The 14158-nt window shown below is 41.7% G+C and overlaps 2 protein-coding genes across 4 annotated transcripts in view; both read right to left on the reverse strand.

Moving 5' to 3' along the window:
• Window positions 1–405: 405 nt before the first annotated feature.
• LOC144520731 (kazrin-A-like) lies at window positions 406–8079 on the reverse strand. The gene is made up of 7 exons (XM_078254696.1): window positions 5640–8079; window positions 5369–5487; window positions 3927–4158; window positions 3721–3822; window positions 2860–3026; window positions 2512–2653; window positions 406–1324 (listed from the first exon to the last, which is right to left on the reverse strand). Exons 1-7 carry the CDS (start codon window positions 5748–5750, stop codon window positions 1166–1168), a joined length of 1032 nt encoding a protein of 343 aa, XP_078110822.1. The 5' UTR covers window positions 5751–8079; the 3' UTR covers window positions 406–1165.
• Window positions 8080–9173: 1094 nt separating this feature from the next.
• Window positions 9174–14158, reverse strand: part of LOC144520730 (kazrin-like) — a 199919-nt gene continuing 194934 nt past the window's right edge. For all 3 annotated transcript variants that reach the window (XM_078254693.1, XM_078254694.1, XM_078254695.1), the window contains 3 exons: window positions 13966–14155; window positions 12191–12327; window positions 9174–11805 (listed from right to left, as the gene is read on the reverse strand). In XM_078254693.1, coding sequence (XP_078110819.1) covers window positions 11635–11805; window positions 12191–12327; window positions 13966–14155 — 498 coding nt within the window. In that variant the 3' untranslated portion in view covers window positions 9174–11634. The remainder of the gene's footprint in view (window positions 11806–12190; window positions 12328–13965; window positions 14156–14158) is intronic.

Here is a 14158-nt window from a genome sequence, read left to right on the forward strand (position 1 = left end):
TTGGTCACTAGGGGACAGAAAATGTCCAAAACAACCTGACAAACATAGAACCCTTATATTTATAAAGATGCTATGTCTGTTTTCACTTGTTGTTGTTGTTGTTGTCTTTACCAGCTAGTTACAAACTTTGTTGTTTGGTGCAAGACAGGCTGGGATTTTTGTTGTTGAAAACAGGGTTGTTGAGATCTGTAACATTAAATAGTGTAAAACCAAAACAACAAACTAAAAAAGGCTAAAAAAAGGTGCATAGAGCAGCTGCAGTGTTGGTCGATGAATCTTTGTAAGTTTCTAATTGTGCGTAATCCCTTTCACATTACATTTAGTAAGTTTATCTTTATTTTTATGCTGAAGATGGGCGCAACACGTCTATCAGATTTGAGATGTTATCTTTATTTCATTTAAGGAACTCTCATTTTCACATTTCTGCGTCCTCACACCTTTCAGCCCTGAGGCTTCTATTGACATACAGCTCTGCGGTCATCTTTTGTTGGCATTGTTCAAATATTTTACCATGTTTACTGCACAGTATAAAACATCAAATGAGGGTGCTACATTTGTTTAGACACAACTGTGTAAATGTGCAAGATGAAAAATGACTATCAAACATAAACTTGAGAATTTAAAATTCAATTCAAGTCTTTTTTTTTTTGTCCACTGTCCTCAGTTACATTAACAAGGCATCACAAACAGCAGAGTTGAATGAAACAAGAGCAGTTTACACTGATATGAAAGATTTTTTCATTTTGTCATCAAGTACCCTGTATTATGCAAACCGTTCTTTTTTTTTTTAATTTAATTTTCCTCGGAAAAACAGTAACCAGTCAACAAAAACAAATTGCATCCTGATTCACAAAGAACCATTTACACACAACGTAATAGAAAAATAATCATTTAGCTAGAGTCCTTCATCTCTTGATTCTGGCGCTGTGGAAGGGAAATAACTGCCCTCAAAAACATCAAAATATCACCTGCTCACAATGAAATGTTTTCTTAAACCAGGAAACTTGTAAAAAAGAATCCTGTCGCGTTTTAAAAGTGCAATCTATCCTCTAAATTCTCATCTTTAGAAAAAATAACCATCCCATGTTCAGGTGCACATGACAAATGTCCATGATGTAGCTTTAGTTGTGATGAAGCTGACAGCTGGTGTCACACTCTGATGACCTCACACGTTGGTGACCTCGATGCTGGTGTAACCGTGGATCGGGCTTCCCTCAGCTCTGGGCGGAGTCTGGTCTCGACCCTCCCGAGGCAGGGAGCCATAGCTGCTGTGGCAACTCAAGTCTCGCCCATTGCGGGCTTTGGGGCTGAAGCCTGTTGGAGGCTGAAACAGAAACACACATTTATTTCTACTACAAATACTCTTGAACAAGGCCCTATTTACAAAATGGAAGAAAAATGATGACCAAGAAAGTCATAAAGAATCATGTCCAGGCACTCAAGGTTGCTTACAAAAAGTTATAAAAAGGCCTTTAATAAATAGTAGCCTGGTCCTACCAGACTCTCGTACATTTCATTTGTACAGAGAGTCTGGCCACTCTCCATTGACAAGTGTTAACTTCCTTGAAGGTGGGTACTCTGTCGAAGTTTAAAACTATTGGATCTGCCCAGAGTCACTCTAGTAGCCTGGCTCCGCCCTCCTACGTACTGTCTGCTAGGACCAGGCTAACAAGAGGGGAGACAACAACAGCTATCGGCATCGCTAGCGTTCGCCTTAGTCAACTCCTTCACCACTAACGGAGCGAGCTGGAAAATCAAACTTTTCCCGAACCTCGTGGGGAGGAGGGCCACAACATCATGGCCACCAACACAACTCAGCAAAGATTGTTCTTGCTCGGGCTTTAACTTCTGGATATTCGGCAGCGTTGCCACAACAGACCGCATCTTTCTCCGCCGCCATTACGGAATTATAACTCAAACTAGCGCACGTCACAACCTCAACGTCATCATTCTCAGCCACTCCCTCTGTTCGCTGATTGGACCGCCAAATATTTGATCGGAGAATACCCAAGACTATACCGCAAACCCAGACTGAGTACTGAAGGAAAATGAAAATTGAGCGGAAGTACGTAGGAGGGCGGAGCCAGGCTAAATAAATAGGGCAAGACCAAGAAAAATATACCAACGTGTGTCAGCTTGAGCCTTGAGGCCCTGTTTACTTGGTGCTACTGATGGCAAGATGTCTCATGGAGGAAATATTCTCTGTGTAATTAAAGCACAGTTTTCTATTTCATCAGCCTAGTTGTAGTTTGTGTCTATTTTGTATTCAGCCTGCTGCCATACAGATTGTCTTGTCTGCACTGATCTCATTAATGTTGTACACCTGCTGTGTCAAATCCCTATTATGTAACATTCTTCTAATGTCTTGTAATTTGTTAACACTGAGCTCCATTTCTTCTGCACCACAAGGAAGTGACAGAGCCTGGTTTTGATTCTTATATCAAAATATAGGCTGAAATTGAGAGAAACAACTCATGAAAGTTTCAAGAAGAGTATTCCACCCCCCCCCACCTTGACAGCCCTCCTCCTCAGCGAGCCTTCGTCATCAGTGTGTCGGCTGGCAGAGCTGGGCGGTCGGCCCAGGGAGTTCTGGCGAAGGGGGGTTGGCGGGGTTCCCAGGTCAAGACGCTCGTATTCCTGTTTGGCATCCGTTCTGCAAGGGAACATGGGAAGGAGCAGATTGTTGGGGACAGCCAAAAATTTAAAAGATACTAGAATACACCTTTGTGCAACATTTACAGACATATACAGCATGTATCATCAGAGATTGTCCCTTTCAGGTTAGGGAATCTCTTATCTAATTTAGTTACACATAAACAGAGGCTACAGTAAGTGGTTCTATAGTGGGCTCTGTCTCACCTGGCCGGGCCAATCAGGTTTTTCATCTCCTCAACAAGGTGTCGGCGAACCATGTGCTTGTTGATAGGAATCCCCAGTGCTGTTGCCATGGCGTCAGTGTTAAACGTAGGGTCAAGAACCATGACAGCGCCATGAACTCCACTGCTTAGAAGACTTTCAGCAAACTCCTGAACATGTGGGCGGAAAGACAGCCTAGGAGTGACTAATTTTCATTCATAAGATCAAATCTAAAATTCTCTCATGTAATACTGTGCCCATTACTGGCTAAAGGAAAAGGCACTGATATTAACAGCCTCTCATTAATGATGTTAAATTTGCTCCGAGAAAAAGAACACATTGATTAATTTGTTGATCAATATAAAGTCACGCTCCCTGAGGATATTAACAGGATGTCAGTCCAGACAGCCTTATCTCTAAACACCCTGAATGTGGTCATGCCTCATAATGGAAACATGTTGTCTTATGCCAGGACAGTAGACAATGTTGACTGGGGATGTATTCATATTGCAGCATCGCCATAGCGGCAGAAATCTGAAAGGCTTTGTAACCAACTAGCAGCTTACAAATACAATAACAAAGGCCTTCTATCACTCTGTGGAGATAAGGAGTGCTGAGTAAACACAAGAGCCTCGATCATCTACAATACCACCCGATAGTGTTCTTATAATGCCCAATACATTAATATCTCTTGATTATTAATATTTAATCAAAATATTGGCTTTGTTGCAACGACTGTAGCTTCAGTTTTTGTTTTAAGATGTGAGTTTAGAAAGGATAACATATAGTTTACACAGAAGTAAGACCTGTGAACTGAGTGTTTTACATTTCTTAAAGTTGCATTCTCTTTCTCTCTGTCCCCACCTTCAGGTCAATATCTTTGATCCATTTCATGACCCGATGAGAGGTCCACACCAACGGATCCACGTTCTGGTGCTCACACTGTATCCGGCGAGCCTGCAGTGCCTGGAAAGCATTTTAACAAACACCTTTTACTTAACTGTTCTGTTAGACCCAAGTGTATTCACTGCCGTCCTCTGCCTGTGAACACGGTGCAGAATCTCACTTACCTCCTTGTCGAAATTGAGTAAGTGCAGCAGTTCGATGCCCAGCAGCAAGCTGACCTGGTGGAACTTCTTGGTGATGTTTAGGTGACGTTCAAGGTCACGACGTGTCAGGGAGTTCAGCAGGCGTCCGTCTACCAAGTGGTTGTGAAAGGCCTGCGAGTACTGAGGCAAGCCCACGTCGCTTAACCAGGCCTTGGCCACCCAGTGGTGGTCCATATCTGCAGCCTTGGACAGCCTGAACACAGACAAGTTGTTAAAGGCTCTTTGTGTTATATAGCCATGAAAACATACCAGTATTACATCTTGGTTAGTCCAGCACTTTGGTCCAGCCTTTTCCAAACAGCTATTGGATGGCTTGCCATGGAATTTTGTACATACAGTTGTGGTTCCCAGAAGATTACTCCTACTGACTTAAGGATCCCCTAACCTTTGCTCAAACATCATAATGACACATAATCGTGTGGGAGTTTTGTTTGTTTTGTGGTTTTGGTCACTAGGGGACAGAAAAAGTCCAAAACAGCCTGACAAACATAGAACCCTTATATTTATAAAGATTGTAAATGTTTACAACATTGATGTTCTGTGACATTTAGATTTAGAGTGAAATTTCTCAAATTTGGCTCAGATGTTCACGTTACTTTTAGGATGAATTATAATAACTTTAGTGGTAAGTTTTCAATGAATCAATAAATCAATTTGAACTCGTACAAGGTACAACCCCAGTGAAATGTTATTTCACCAACACTATCATCAGCTAAAAATCTTAACAGACAAAATTGTCAGTTGCATAATTTTATTTGTAGTCCTTTATGACAGTAAAATTAATATGTAGTTTTAGACTGTTGATCAGACAAAACAAACTGAAGATTTCAACCTGGGTTTATGAAAATGATGATGTGAATTTAGACTATCCAGACTCCAGAGTATCAGGGACACTGATTTTGGAAAGGCGCAATGCTTTAGATTTTTTCAAATGTCATTTTTTTCAATGCTTTGAGGCTGCAGAACTCAAAACCCAAACTACAGTAGCTGCATGGTGTATACATATATGGTAAGTGAGAAAATATTGATATACTTTTGTGATTTTGGTGAATTCACAGGTAGTTAATATTGCTGTTCATACAGACAGGGAAACACTCTGGACGGATCACCATCCTATTGCTGTGCTAACAGACACATAGTTTACAGTTTAAGTGACCTCCATATCATTAATCTGAATCTCAAAGGGGGAAACTTTCAAAACAGTGAAACAGTTGCATTTATTGGAGCTTTATGTCTCAACATGTATCTCTCTATATAAAGTCCATATTATGACTGAAAAAAGATGATCCCACACTGCAGTTTAAAAATGTTGTTACTATAAATCACCATCAGATAACCTTCTTACATTACCACATAATGTAGGTGACAAGTCTTTACAAGAATACTCTGTTTCCCTTCCTCACCCTCTACCGTTCTCAGCATCTCTGTAATCCTCAATGGCCAGGCGGAGCTTCCGGCGATGCATTAAACTGCTGACACCTAAACCCAGCTCCAGGTCTTCATCTGTTAGCCCAAGTAAAACCTGCAAAATGTGATACAGTTTACTGCAACCAAAGCCACAAAGTGTCCTATAAACAAATGAAGGAGGATTGAAATGTGACAGGTTGGTAATTTACATATTTGTGCACAATAATTGATGTAAAATGCAAAGTGAGTCCAGTGGTTTAATCCTACCTTTCCACTCTTGACATTTTCTGAACAGGTGCGGATGTACATGGGCATCGCCATGACAACCTCCAGCCAGGCCTGCACAGTGCCTGCCCTCCACTGGGACATGGGCGTCATCCTAGCCAGCTCTACTTGCTGGAGGCGGTCCAGCTGGTCCTCAGACCCGTCTGACAGGCTGAGGCTGTGGCGGGTGGGGCTGGAGAGGCTGTCTGAGTCTGGGTGGGTGGGTGGATGAGGGAAGGGGAGGGGGGGACATGTGGGTGATGTAGTTGAGGGTGTGAGTGAAGGCAGAGGTGGTAGTGGGTATAGTGAGCAATGAAAAAACTAAACGTTAATTCCAACATACTGCAACAAATTAAAATCACTGACATAAAACCAACTCAGTGGCGGAAGGGAACTAGACGGTGAATTATTTCTTCAAAACAATCACGCTTTTAACAACATCCCAAGGTTTTGGCTGCGTGACAACAAGCCAAGCGTTTGCCAGCGATGCTGCAAACAAAGTTGCAGCTTTAATAAACATGCTGCTCATCACGTAAGAAGTCCATTAAACAGCCAGCTGTTTATTGAATTAACATGACTCATCTGTTTGAATTAGCCTGCAGCAGCAGCTCGCTGAAAACAAAATGCCTGCAATTTGGAAAATGATGTTACATTTTGATGCAATATGAAATCTGCCTCACATTAGTATTATTTACTATGGAGTAAATTGTGCCTTGGAATTGTAATTTGTCCTTTAAATGCTCCTTAAGTTATTCCTTATAGTCTTGTATTGCTTACCTGTTATGTAACTACGTTGCAGCCAAATGTTTCCTGTTTACCCTTTTCTCAAGATTTCAATATATTGGCCAACAATGCAGTTCACTTTGTTTCACTGAGAACCAATATTCTGTCTTTACCAGCAGGTGGCAACCTAGTGCCAGGTTTGTGCTCAGCAGTTGACATAGCATCATGTGATGCTTTCAATATCGGACATACTATCATTGTTCTGATTACTCACGACACATGCATGTGTGGAGTATGCTCATCTGCTTGAGGTGTTGTTTGGAGAGAAAGCCCAAATTACAAATAGCCCTGCCTGTGCAGCAACACTAACAAACATTGCTGCTATTTCAATTGAAAAATAAAAATGTGAGATTGAATGACACTCCCTATGTGAGTCATCCAGTTTGAAATGTTGCCTGGCCCCTTCAACCCTAAAACAGACCAAAAATTAACTCAACAGGTTCTTTGTCTCTTTATGTCTCCTTGTATTCAGCAAAGACAGCAAATAGAAACCCTACTTGATGGCATGCTTTACTGCAACACTGTGCATTTAGTCAAAATGAGATTCACCATTGAATGATTGCAGGAACCAAATAAACTGATTTCTATCACACTTTAGTAATTCATCTAAAGCCGGATGCTTTTATGCCCCCTCCTAAGAGCACTACATAAACTGGTGCACTTGTAAGTGTCCCTTTGAGAGCAATTCCTATTAAGCTGGATAAATCTGCTCTTTGGAGAGTAGTGCACTCTTGTCCAGATACAAGGTCTGTTTTTTTACTCCTTACGAAAGGATGTTGCCTAAAGAACTGCAGAATTGGCTGTCTGACATCCAGTTGAAGACCAAACTGTTGGAGACTGGACTCTGTGTGACCTGAGAGTCGGGTCCTCCTGTGGGGTTAAAAATCCCACTGAAGGCGGAGAGGGTCAGAAGAACATCGTACAGCGCTGCGGTCATACAACTGTGAAGAGGTTTGATCCCTTATCTGATGCCATGAGTGTCAGGCGTTGTTTTGTAAACACTGTGATGGATCATTAGTCCTTTTGTGTGGAGAAACATAGAGTGTGTACACTTGACATACTGTAAGACACAAGAGACTGTTCTGTTTAAGCAATCAATCCTTAAACACATCCTTCAATAGCTGGTGCAATGGATGTTATCGCTACAACACTGCAGCGTTTCTGATGTTATGTCACACTCAAGATGAGAAATGGAGAAGCATGTAGTGTTCTGTCATGGACATTTAAGATAAATGAATACACCCAAGGTAGCTAGCCAGTGATGAACCTGGTGCATTATACCTAGTAGCGATCTAACTAGAAGGTAAAGTTCCTTAAAGGAACACATCTATATGTTGGGAAATGTGCTTATTCGCTTTCTTTTGGCTGTAACTTGAAAATTAGTTAAAGGACGTTAAAGCTATAGTGCGTAGTTTCTGTCGCCCCCATGAGGACTTCTAAGTAATGACAACAACACTGTCGGCACCCCCACCCCTCCTCCACGCAGTTGCTAGTAAACAAGGAGGACACGGAGGATTCAAAAACATGATGGACTCTTCAGAAGATGTCATTATCTTCACTCGAGCTTCTGCGCGGTAAAGTCACCGGACGACACAATCTTCTGAACATTGCCATACTGAGAAAGACAGAGAGAGTTGTTTGGAGCTGATAGTCTTAATTAGCTTTGTAGCAACTCATCTGGCAATGGCTTTAATGTAACGGACGTTTATTAATATCAAAAAGTTACGCACTAAAGCTTTAAAAGAATAGTTTATTAATTTCCTTGTCGCGAGTTAGATGAGAAGATTGATACCACTCTCATGTCTGTGCGCTAAAGATGAAGCTACAGCCAGTTTGCAGTTTATGCTAAGCTAAGCTAACCGGCTGCTGGCTGTAGCTTCATATTTAGCTTACAGATATGAATGTGGTATTAACTCTCCACAAGAAAGAAAATGTGTATTCCCAAAATGTTAAATCTGTAAAGTCTATCTGAAGTCTGTGTTGAACTAATATAAATGTGTCATAGGAAGTTGAAGTAAGAGACTTCAGTTCAAAGGGATGCTGTTGGAGTATTATCAATAAACAAGAAAAAAACACTTGCTGTTGCCCCCGAAAGCTTACATTATCATACTGTATATGGTAGCACTCAATTGTTTTCGGATGATTTGCATCAGAATTAGATTGAACTTGAAGAAGTGCTATATTCTGAGGTCCTTTTGTGATGTAGTTTTGAGAGTTAGAAGGCATCTGCAAACACAGTTTGCAACCCAGCACAGCTCATTTTTAAAGCAAATGGAACTTGTGTACCTTGGCCTTACTGAGTCTGATTGATTACTTCTTGGGTCACTTCACTGTGTTGGGAGTCCGGTGGAGGTCAGGCAAGAGGGGTCAGTGTTAGAGGGTCAGGGGTCAAATCAAAGCAGAACATTATTGACACCATGTGCTGACACATTCTGTTCCAACAATCTCACATGGCTTCCTTTCCCTCCCTTACCTCTGTTTTCTGATTATTGATTTCAATATCGAAAGGGCAGAAATGCTTCTCAGGGTGAATGAGTTTAAATTGGGAGAGAGAGGAAAGGAGGCCATTTGGAAGCTTTTGGGATGCTGTCCTCTCACAGATGGACTTGCAGGGATGAGGGAGGCTCACGCATAGGTTAAAAATGGCAGCAGCCCCCCAGCATAAAGGGGTGAATCAGGGTTAGAGCAATACCACGACAAATGAACAGGTAAACACACGAACAATAACACAGGGAAAGAGAGGACAGCCACATGGAAGTTCAACGTTATTTATTTTATTTTAAAATAATCTTATCTTCTCATTTAGTTCTTTTGAGCGTAATTTTGTTGCCATGCCTTTAAAAGTTCGCTACTATCCACTTCTAAACATCTCAGGACCTCACAATAGAAGTCCTCCACTGAGGCCTACATCTTTGACTTTAAATAAAAACTCTTTAATAATAATAATAATAATAATAATAATAATAATAATAATAATTAGATTTCTGTAATGTTATCTCATTTACAAAAAAGTAAAATACTTGTGGAAAATAAAGGACAAAGAGACCGTGGCTCAAAACATATAATTATACAATGTTATTCATTTGATATGTTTTTTTCCCCATAAGCAGAAGTTGGTTAGATGAAGAAATAAAAAATAGCCTAGATTCTCATACATTTCATCAAATGCTTAATGAAATAAACTGGTTGAGTTGTTGTTCCTATACATACAATTTAATACATGATGACTTATCTATGAATTACCTTAGTGATTCGCCTCTAAATCCAATATCTGCAAGCCCAAATGTAGTTTGAGCTAATCCCCTGGCTGCTTACATGGATGCTCTTTTGACAACCACTGTGGTGTAGCTCCAATGTAATCTGTGACTCTATAGTGTTTCAGATGAGACTGACAAATACCCAGTGTTAGTTGAATATCAGGGAGAGAAAAGATTTCCTGGGGGTGGCAGTGCAGACTCCGGCTCAAGCCAATGAAAGGATGAAAATAATCCAACATCTGTAGCCATTCTTTTGCCTAAAGAAACACTACTAACCTTTGGCATCAAGTTAATTGCTTTTTTTTTTTTTTTTCAGCAATAGCCTGAACTCTGAAACAGAATTTGGGGGTCATGAGAGAAGATATGCATTTGCTTCAGTTTGATTAGCCTGCTTAAATCTGATTTTTAACCTCCTGGGTTGGCACTCGTTATTGTTATACCAGTTCATTTAATGTAGGCTCTCCGCTCAGGGCTCTAAATTGAGATTCCGATTTTCTGGTGAAATGACCTAATTCCTGAGGTTTGGAAAAGCCTTGACCATCAGTCTAATATCCACAATGTTAGTATAACTAATGTCTATGCTCTCACTTATGCTATAATAATAGCTTTCTTTTTTAGAATATTTTTTCCCAGAATAATTCTACTCCCAGCAGCCTTTTTAAGTATTATTAAAATGATAGCTACAAGGTACTGTACGATCCAGTACAGAAAAAAAATTGTTCAAGGCCTCATGAATAAGTGGAATAATTATTTAATCATTCAAAGTGTAGTGCTGGGTTTTCTTTGAGACTGTTGACTTGGCTGACCTTTAATATTTCAAATGTAATTTGCAGCAGATTAAAACGCTGATGTTTAGTTTGGGGATGTTAAGCTTTTGAGCATTTATCAGAATGCTTTTATTTTCTAAATCTACGAATAAACATAATGAAATCAGTAACTGACCTCTCTTTTTTTTTTTTTGTTGAAACATCTCCTTGACAACATTCCCAGAGAAAAACATTTCTGTTTCATAGGGTTTGGTTCAACATGCATTTGGGGACTGGGACTAAGTGCATGCATGTCACACATGTACCTCAGGCATGTACCTTCTATCTTAACAGATAGAAAACACATTTCTTAAATTTCCTGTTTGGCTTCATGTTGCCGTGGAACAAACTGTTCTGCATAGAAAGTTTATTCCTCGCTTAGCAGCGTCTTTGAAGTCTCATTTGAGCGAACATCAAGGTGTGCACAGTTTTCTTGGCGGTTGAGGGATGTGTTGTTCAACCGAATTAGAGGCGGATTTGTGGAGTCTGCATGTTGCCGACAGGAAACTGTTCTCATCATGGCAGTGTGGAAGGAGGGGGATGGACCAAGCGGGACAATAAACAGGGAGGAGTTCAAGTTAAAAGGTAGTGAGAGGAGGGGAGTACATGTCAAAAATAACAAAAGGCATTCAGGACAAGGAGACATTTACACGCACAAAGTGTACATCAACTGTTGTTATTTACAAGTACAGCAGTCCTTCAAGTTTCCAGTTGAGTGAAAACAAAAAGTCAAAATGTAATGCACAATTCAAAAATCCAATAACACAGCCGTTTTGGAGGGCAGATACAATAAAACATATCCACGAGGTCGCTGTGTCACAGTGTCCACTATATTTACAGAACTGTACATACATACAGGTGCAATTTGCTCGTTAAGGTTCACACAAGCAAGACGCGCCTCCCGCTCCTGACATGGCCTCTGACCATTGACGACACACGCATGCACACACTCTCACACACACAAGTATGCATGAGTGTGAGACTGCGCAGGCACACACATTATTATATATGTACACACTGACATCAAACACACACACACACACACACACACACACACACACACACACACACACTCTCACACGTAACACAATGCTGTCTTCTGATAACTGCCACAAAGGCTCCCCAGGTGATTCTCTGGGAAATGTGTGTGCTTTACCAGTCTGCATCTTCCTCTATGTAATAATCAGGCGTTGAAGTACCATCAAACAAACCAGGGTCGAGGGACTTGCGCTGCTTTCCCCGGGCGAAAACGCGCGACAGAGAGCCCAGCCCCATCTTCTCTTTCTTCTTCTTACGCTTCGCCTCCTCCAGATCTTCTAGGGACTGAAGGAAGAAAGAGAAAGAGGGAGCAGAGGGAAGGCGGAGATGAAGAGATGGGCAGAAGTTACAGAGAGATACAAGAGCGGAGAAGTCAGTCAAGTCATGCAGAGTGGGCGATAAAGAACAGGAAAGATAAAGATCACAACACAAAGGGAAGGTGTCACTTGACATGCTGCCAGGCATGCACTTATTCAACAACCACAACTGGTTTGCACATAAATTCAAGTCACAGCTGCAGAGTGAGTACACGACAGACTGCGTGGGGGCAAACATGAATTCAGCCAGAACGATGGCGGAAAGAAACGACAGCGGCCAGGGAGCAGGGCAGTCGGCAGTTACTACAAAGGAGGTGATTACTTGGGAGGGTGCTGGGGTGGGCAGCTCTTACATTGCAGAGGGAGTGAGTCCGATGGCGTGGTGAGTTGATGTCGCTGGGTGTGGATGACCGGTCTCCCTCCACCGCCGAGGCGTCGGAGATGACGGAAGGCTGACGCAAGTGGCATGGGCTCACCCGCACGGCAGCCACTAAACGGGACGAGAGGAAAAACAGATATACGTTTTTTTTTCTTTTGGGGTGTGTTTGGGCACCAAAAGAAGGGAACAGGGAAAATTGTTTTTTCTCTTTCTACAACATCCTTAATTGAAAATATATTTAAAAAAGCCCCTGACCAAAAGCCTGAAATGATTTGCAATTATCTGCAGTTGCTTAGCAACAGTGAAAACAGCTTCAAAGAGGTTTAGCATGTGAGTGTATCAGTGAGACTGATACATACAGAACAACAAATTGCATAGCAATTTGGGGGTTCGTGACTGTTCACACGTTTTCCCTGTTTTTGTGTCTTTGTCTGCTTCTTCCTCCAGATGTCCCCAATTAGTGTGCAACCTGTGTGAACCAGTGGCTGCCCTTTAAAACAAGCTCTAGGAAGATTGACAAGGACTCTTACTCTGGTGTAAGCAAGCTTATCTTTCTTTGTAGGCTGAGAGGTGCCAGTAGTGCAGTTTTTGCACTTAGGTTTAGAAATGTTTAGTCTTATGTTTTTCAGAAGTTTTGGATGAAGCTGTGGTTGGCCTAGAGTCTAGACACTTCGATGAATCTTAACTATTCAAGCGCAGATTCTAAGGGGTTAGATTATACTGACTATAATGTTACCTCCAGGCTCTAGCTATTTCATAATAATTATATTGCTCTATGTTGCTCACTTAATTTTCCACATACTGACTTCTGTGTCCCCATCTCATATCAGGGAGGGCCACGATTGGCTAGTTGTACTGCTGCAATGCAACACAGGAAAAGAAAGGACGCAGCTCTTTTTTTACCAGCGACAAGGAGTAACATAAGTCAAAACAGTTGAGAGTTGTGGCTGGGTTGGCTCAGTGGGTAGAGCAGGTGCTCATATACTGAGAGGTTTATGCCTCGACGCAGAGGTCCAGGGTTCAAATCCAACCTGTGATGATTTCCTGCATGTCTCCCCCTTTCTCACCTAGCTGTCCTATCAAATAAAGGTGGAAAAGGTGGCCCAAAAATAATGTTTAAAAAAAAAATTAGCTGAGCTTTTTGCAAGGGAAAGCTGCCCGTTTACTGTGTTGTCAATTTCAAATGGGAGTCAATGACTATTCATGCTTTGGCTTTTGCAGTTCAGCTGCAAATGTCTGCCTGTAAGATGAGCCATGGTTCACTTAAGTAGTGACAGACAGACAATGTTGTCTCTCCTCCTTCACCTGTGGTGTATGTCCACACAATAGAAATAGAAATAAGGGCCAAAAAACTCAGGTGAAAAAAATCAGCAAAACATAAACAAGACAAAAAAAGTTTCCCTTAGAACCTGTGTCAATTTACTGCAACATCTCAGACATTTAACCCGACAGAAACAGTACTTAACAACCAACTGATCCTTCGCTGCCACAATTCTCAAATACATCGGGAACCTTTGTGTGTGGCAAAGACAAATGGAAGCTGCAAAGCAAAAGATATGTTCACTGTAACTGCTACATAAAGCGCATGAAATGTAACGATCGGAGCGACATCAGTGGCCAACAATGTGGTCGTACTGAGCAAATGGCAGGAGTGAGTGTGTGTGAAGCAGGTTTGCATGATCATGCAGAGGCTAAATGATGGTAAAACCACCTTGTGTGTTACGGTAGGGGTGCTCCTGTCCTTCCTACCTTGTCTGTCAGTGGGATGCCCCGTGTGGACATAGAGGGTCTGCTGACTCTGTCTGATGGCAGCAGTCAGGGGAAGGTCAGCATGCATCACCCACTCCTGGTTGTTGCCGTTGACAACCGTTTCCGTGGGCATGGCCAGAGAGTGACGCTTGGGCACGTCCTTGGTCAGGGTGGCTAGTGACTGTTTGGCCTT

The sequence above is a fragment of the Sander vitreus genome, chromosome 7, assembly GCF_031162955.1.
Source record: "Sander vitreus isolate 19-12246 chromosome 7, sanVit1, whole genome shotgun sequence".
Taxonomy (NCBI): Eukaryota; Metazoa; Chordata; class Actinopteri; order Perciformes; family Percidae; genus Sander; species Sander vitreus.

Bases quoted from the DNA above. Each gene is read 5' to 3' on its own strand.
- LOC144520731 (XM_078254696.1), bottom strand. From the start codon at position 5,750: ATGACGCCCATGTCCCAGTGGAGGGCAGGCACTGTGCAGGCCTGGCTG. The intron at 4,159-5,368 runs GTGAGGAAGGGA...GTCTGTGTTCAG, and splicing joins GATGCTGAGAACGGTAGAGG to GCTGTCCAAGGCTGCAGATA. The intron at 3,823-3,926 runs GTAAGTGAGATT...AATGCTTTCCAG, and splicing joins TACTCAATTTCGACAAGGAG to GCACTGCAGGCTCGCCGGAT.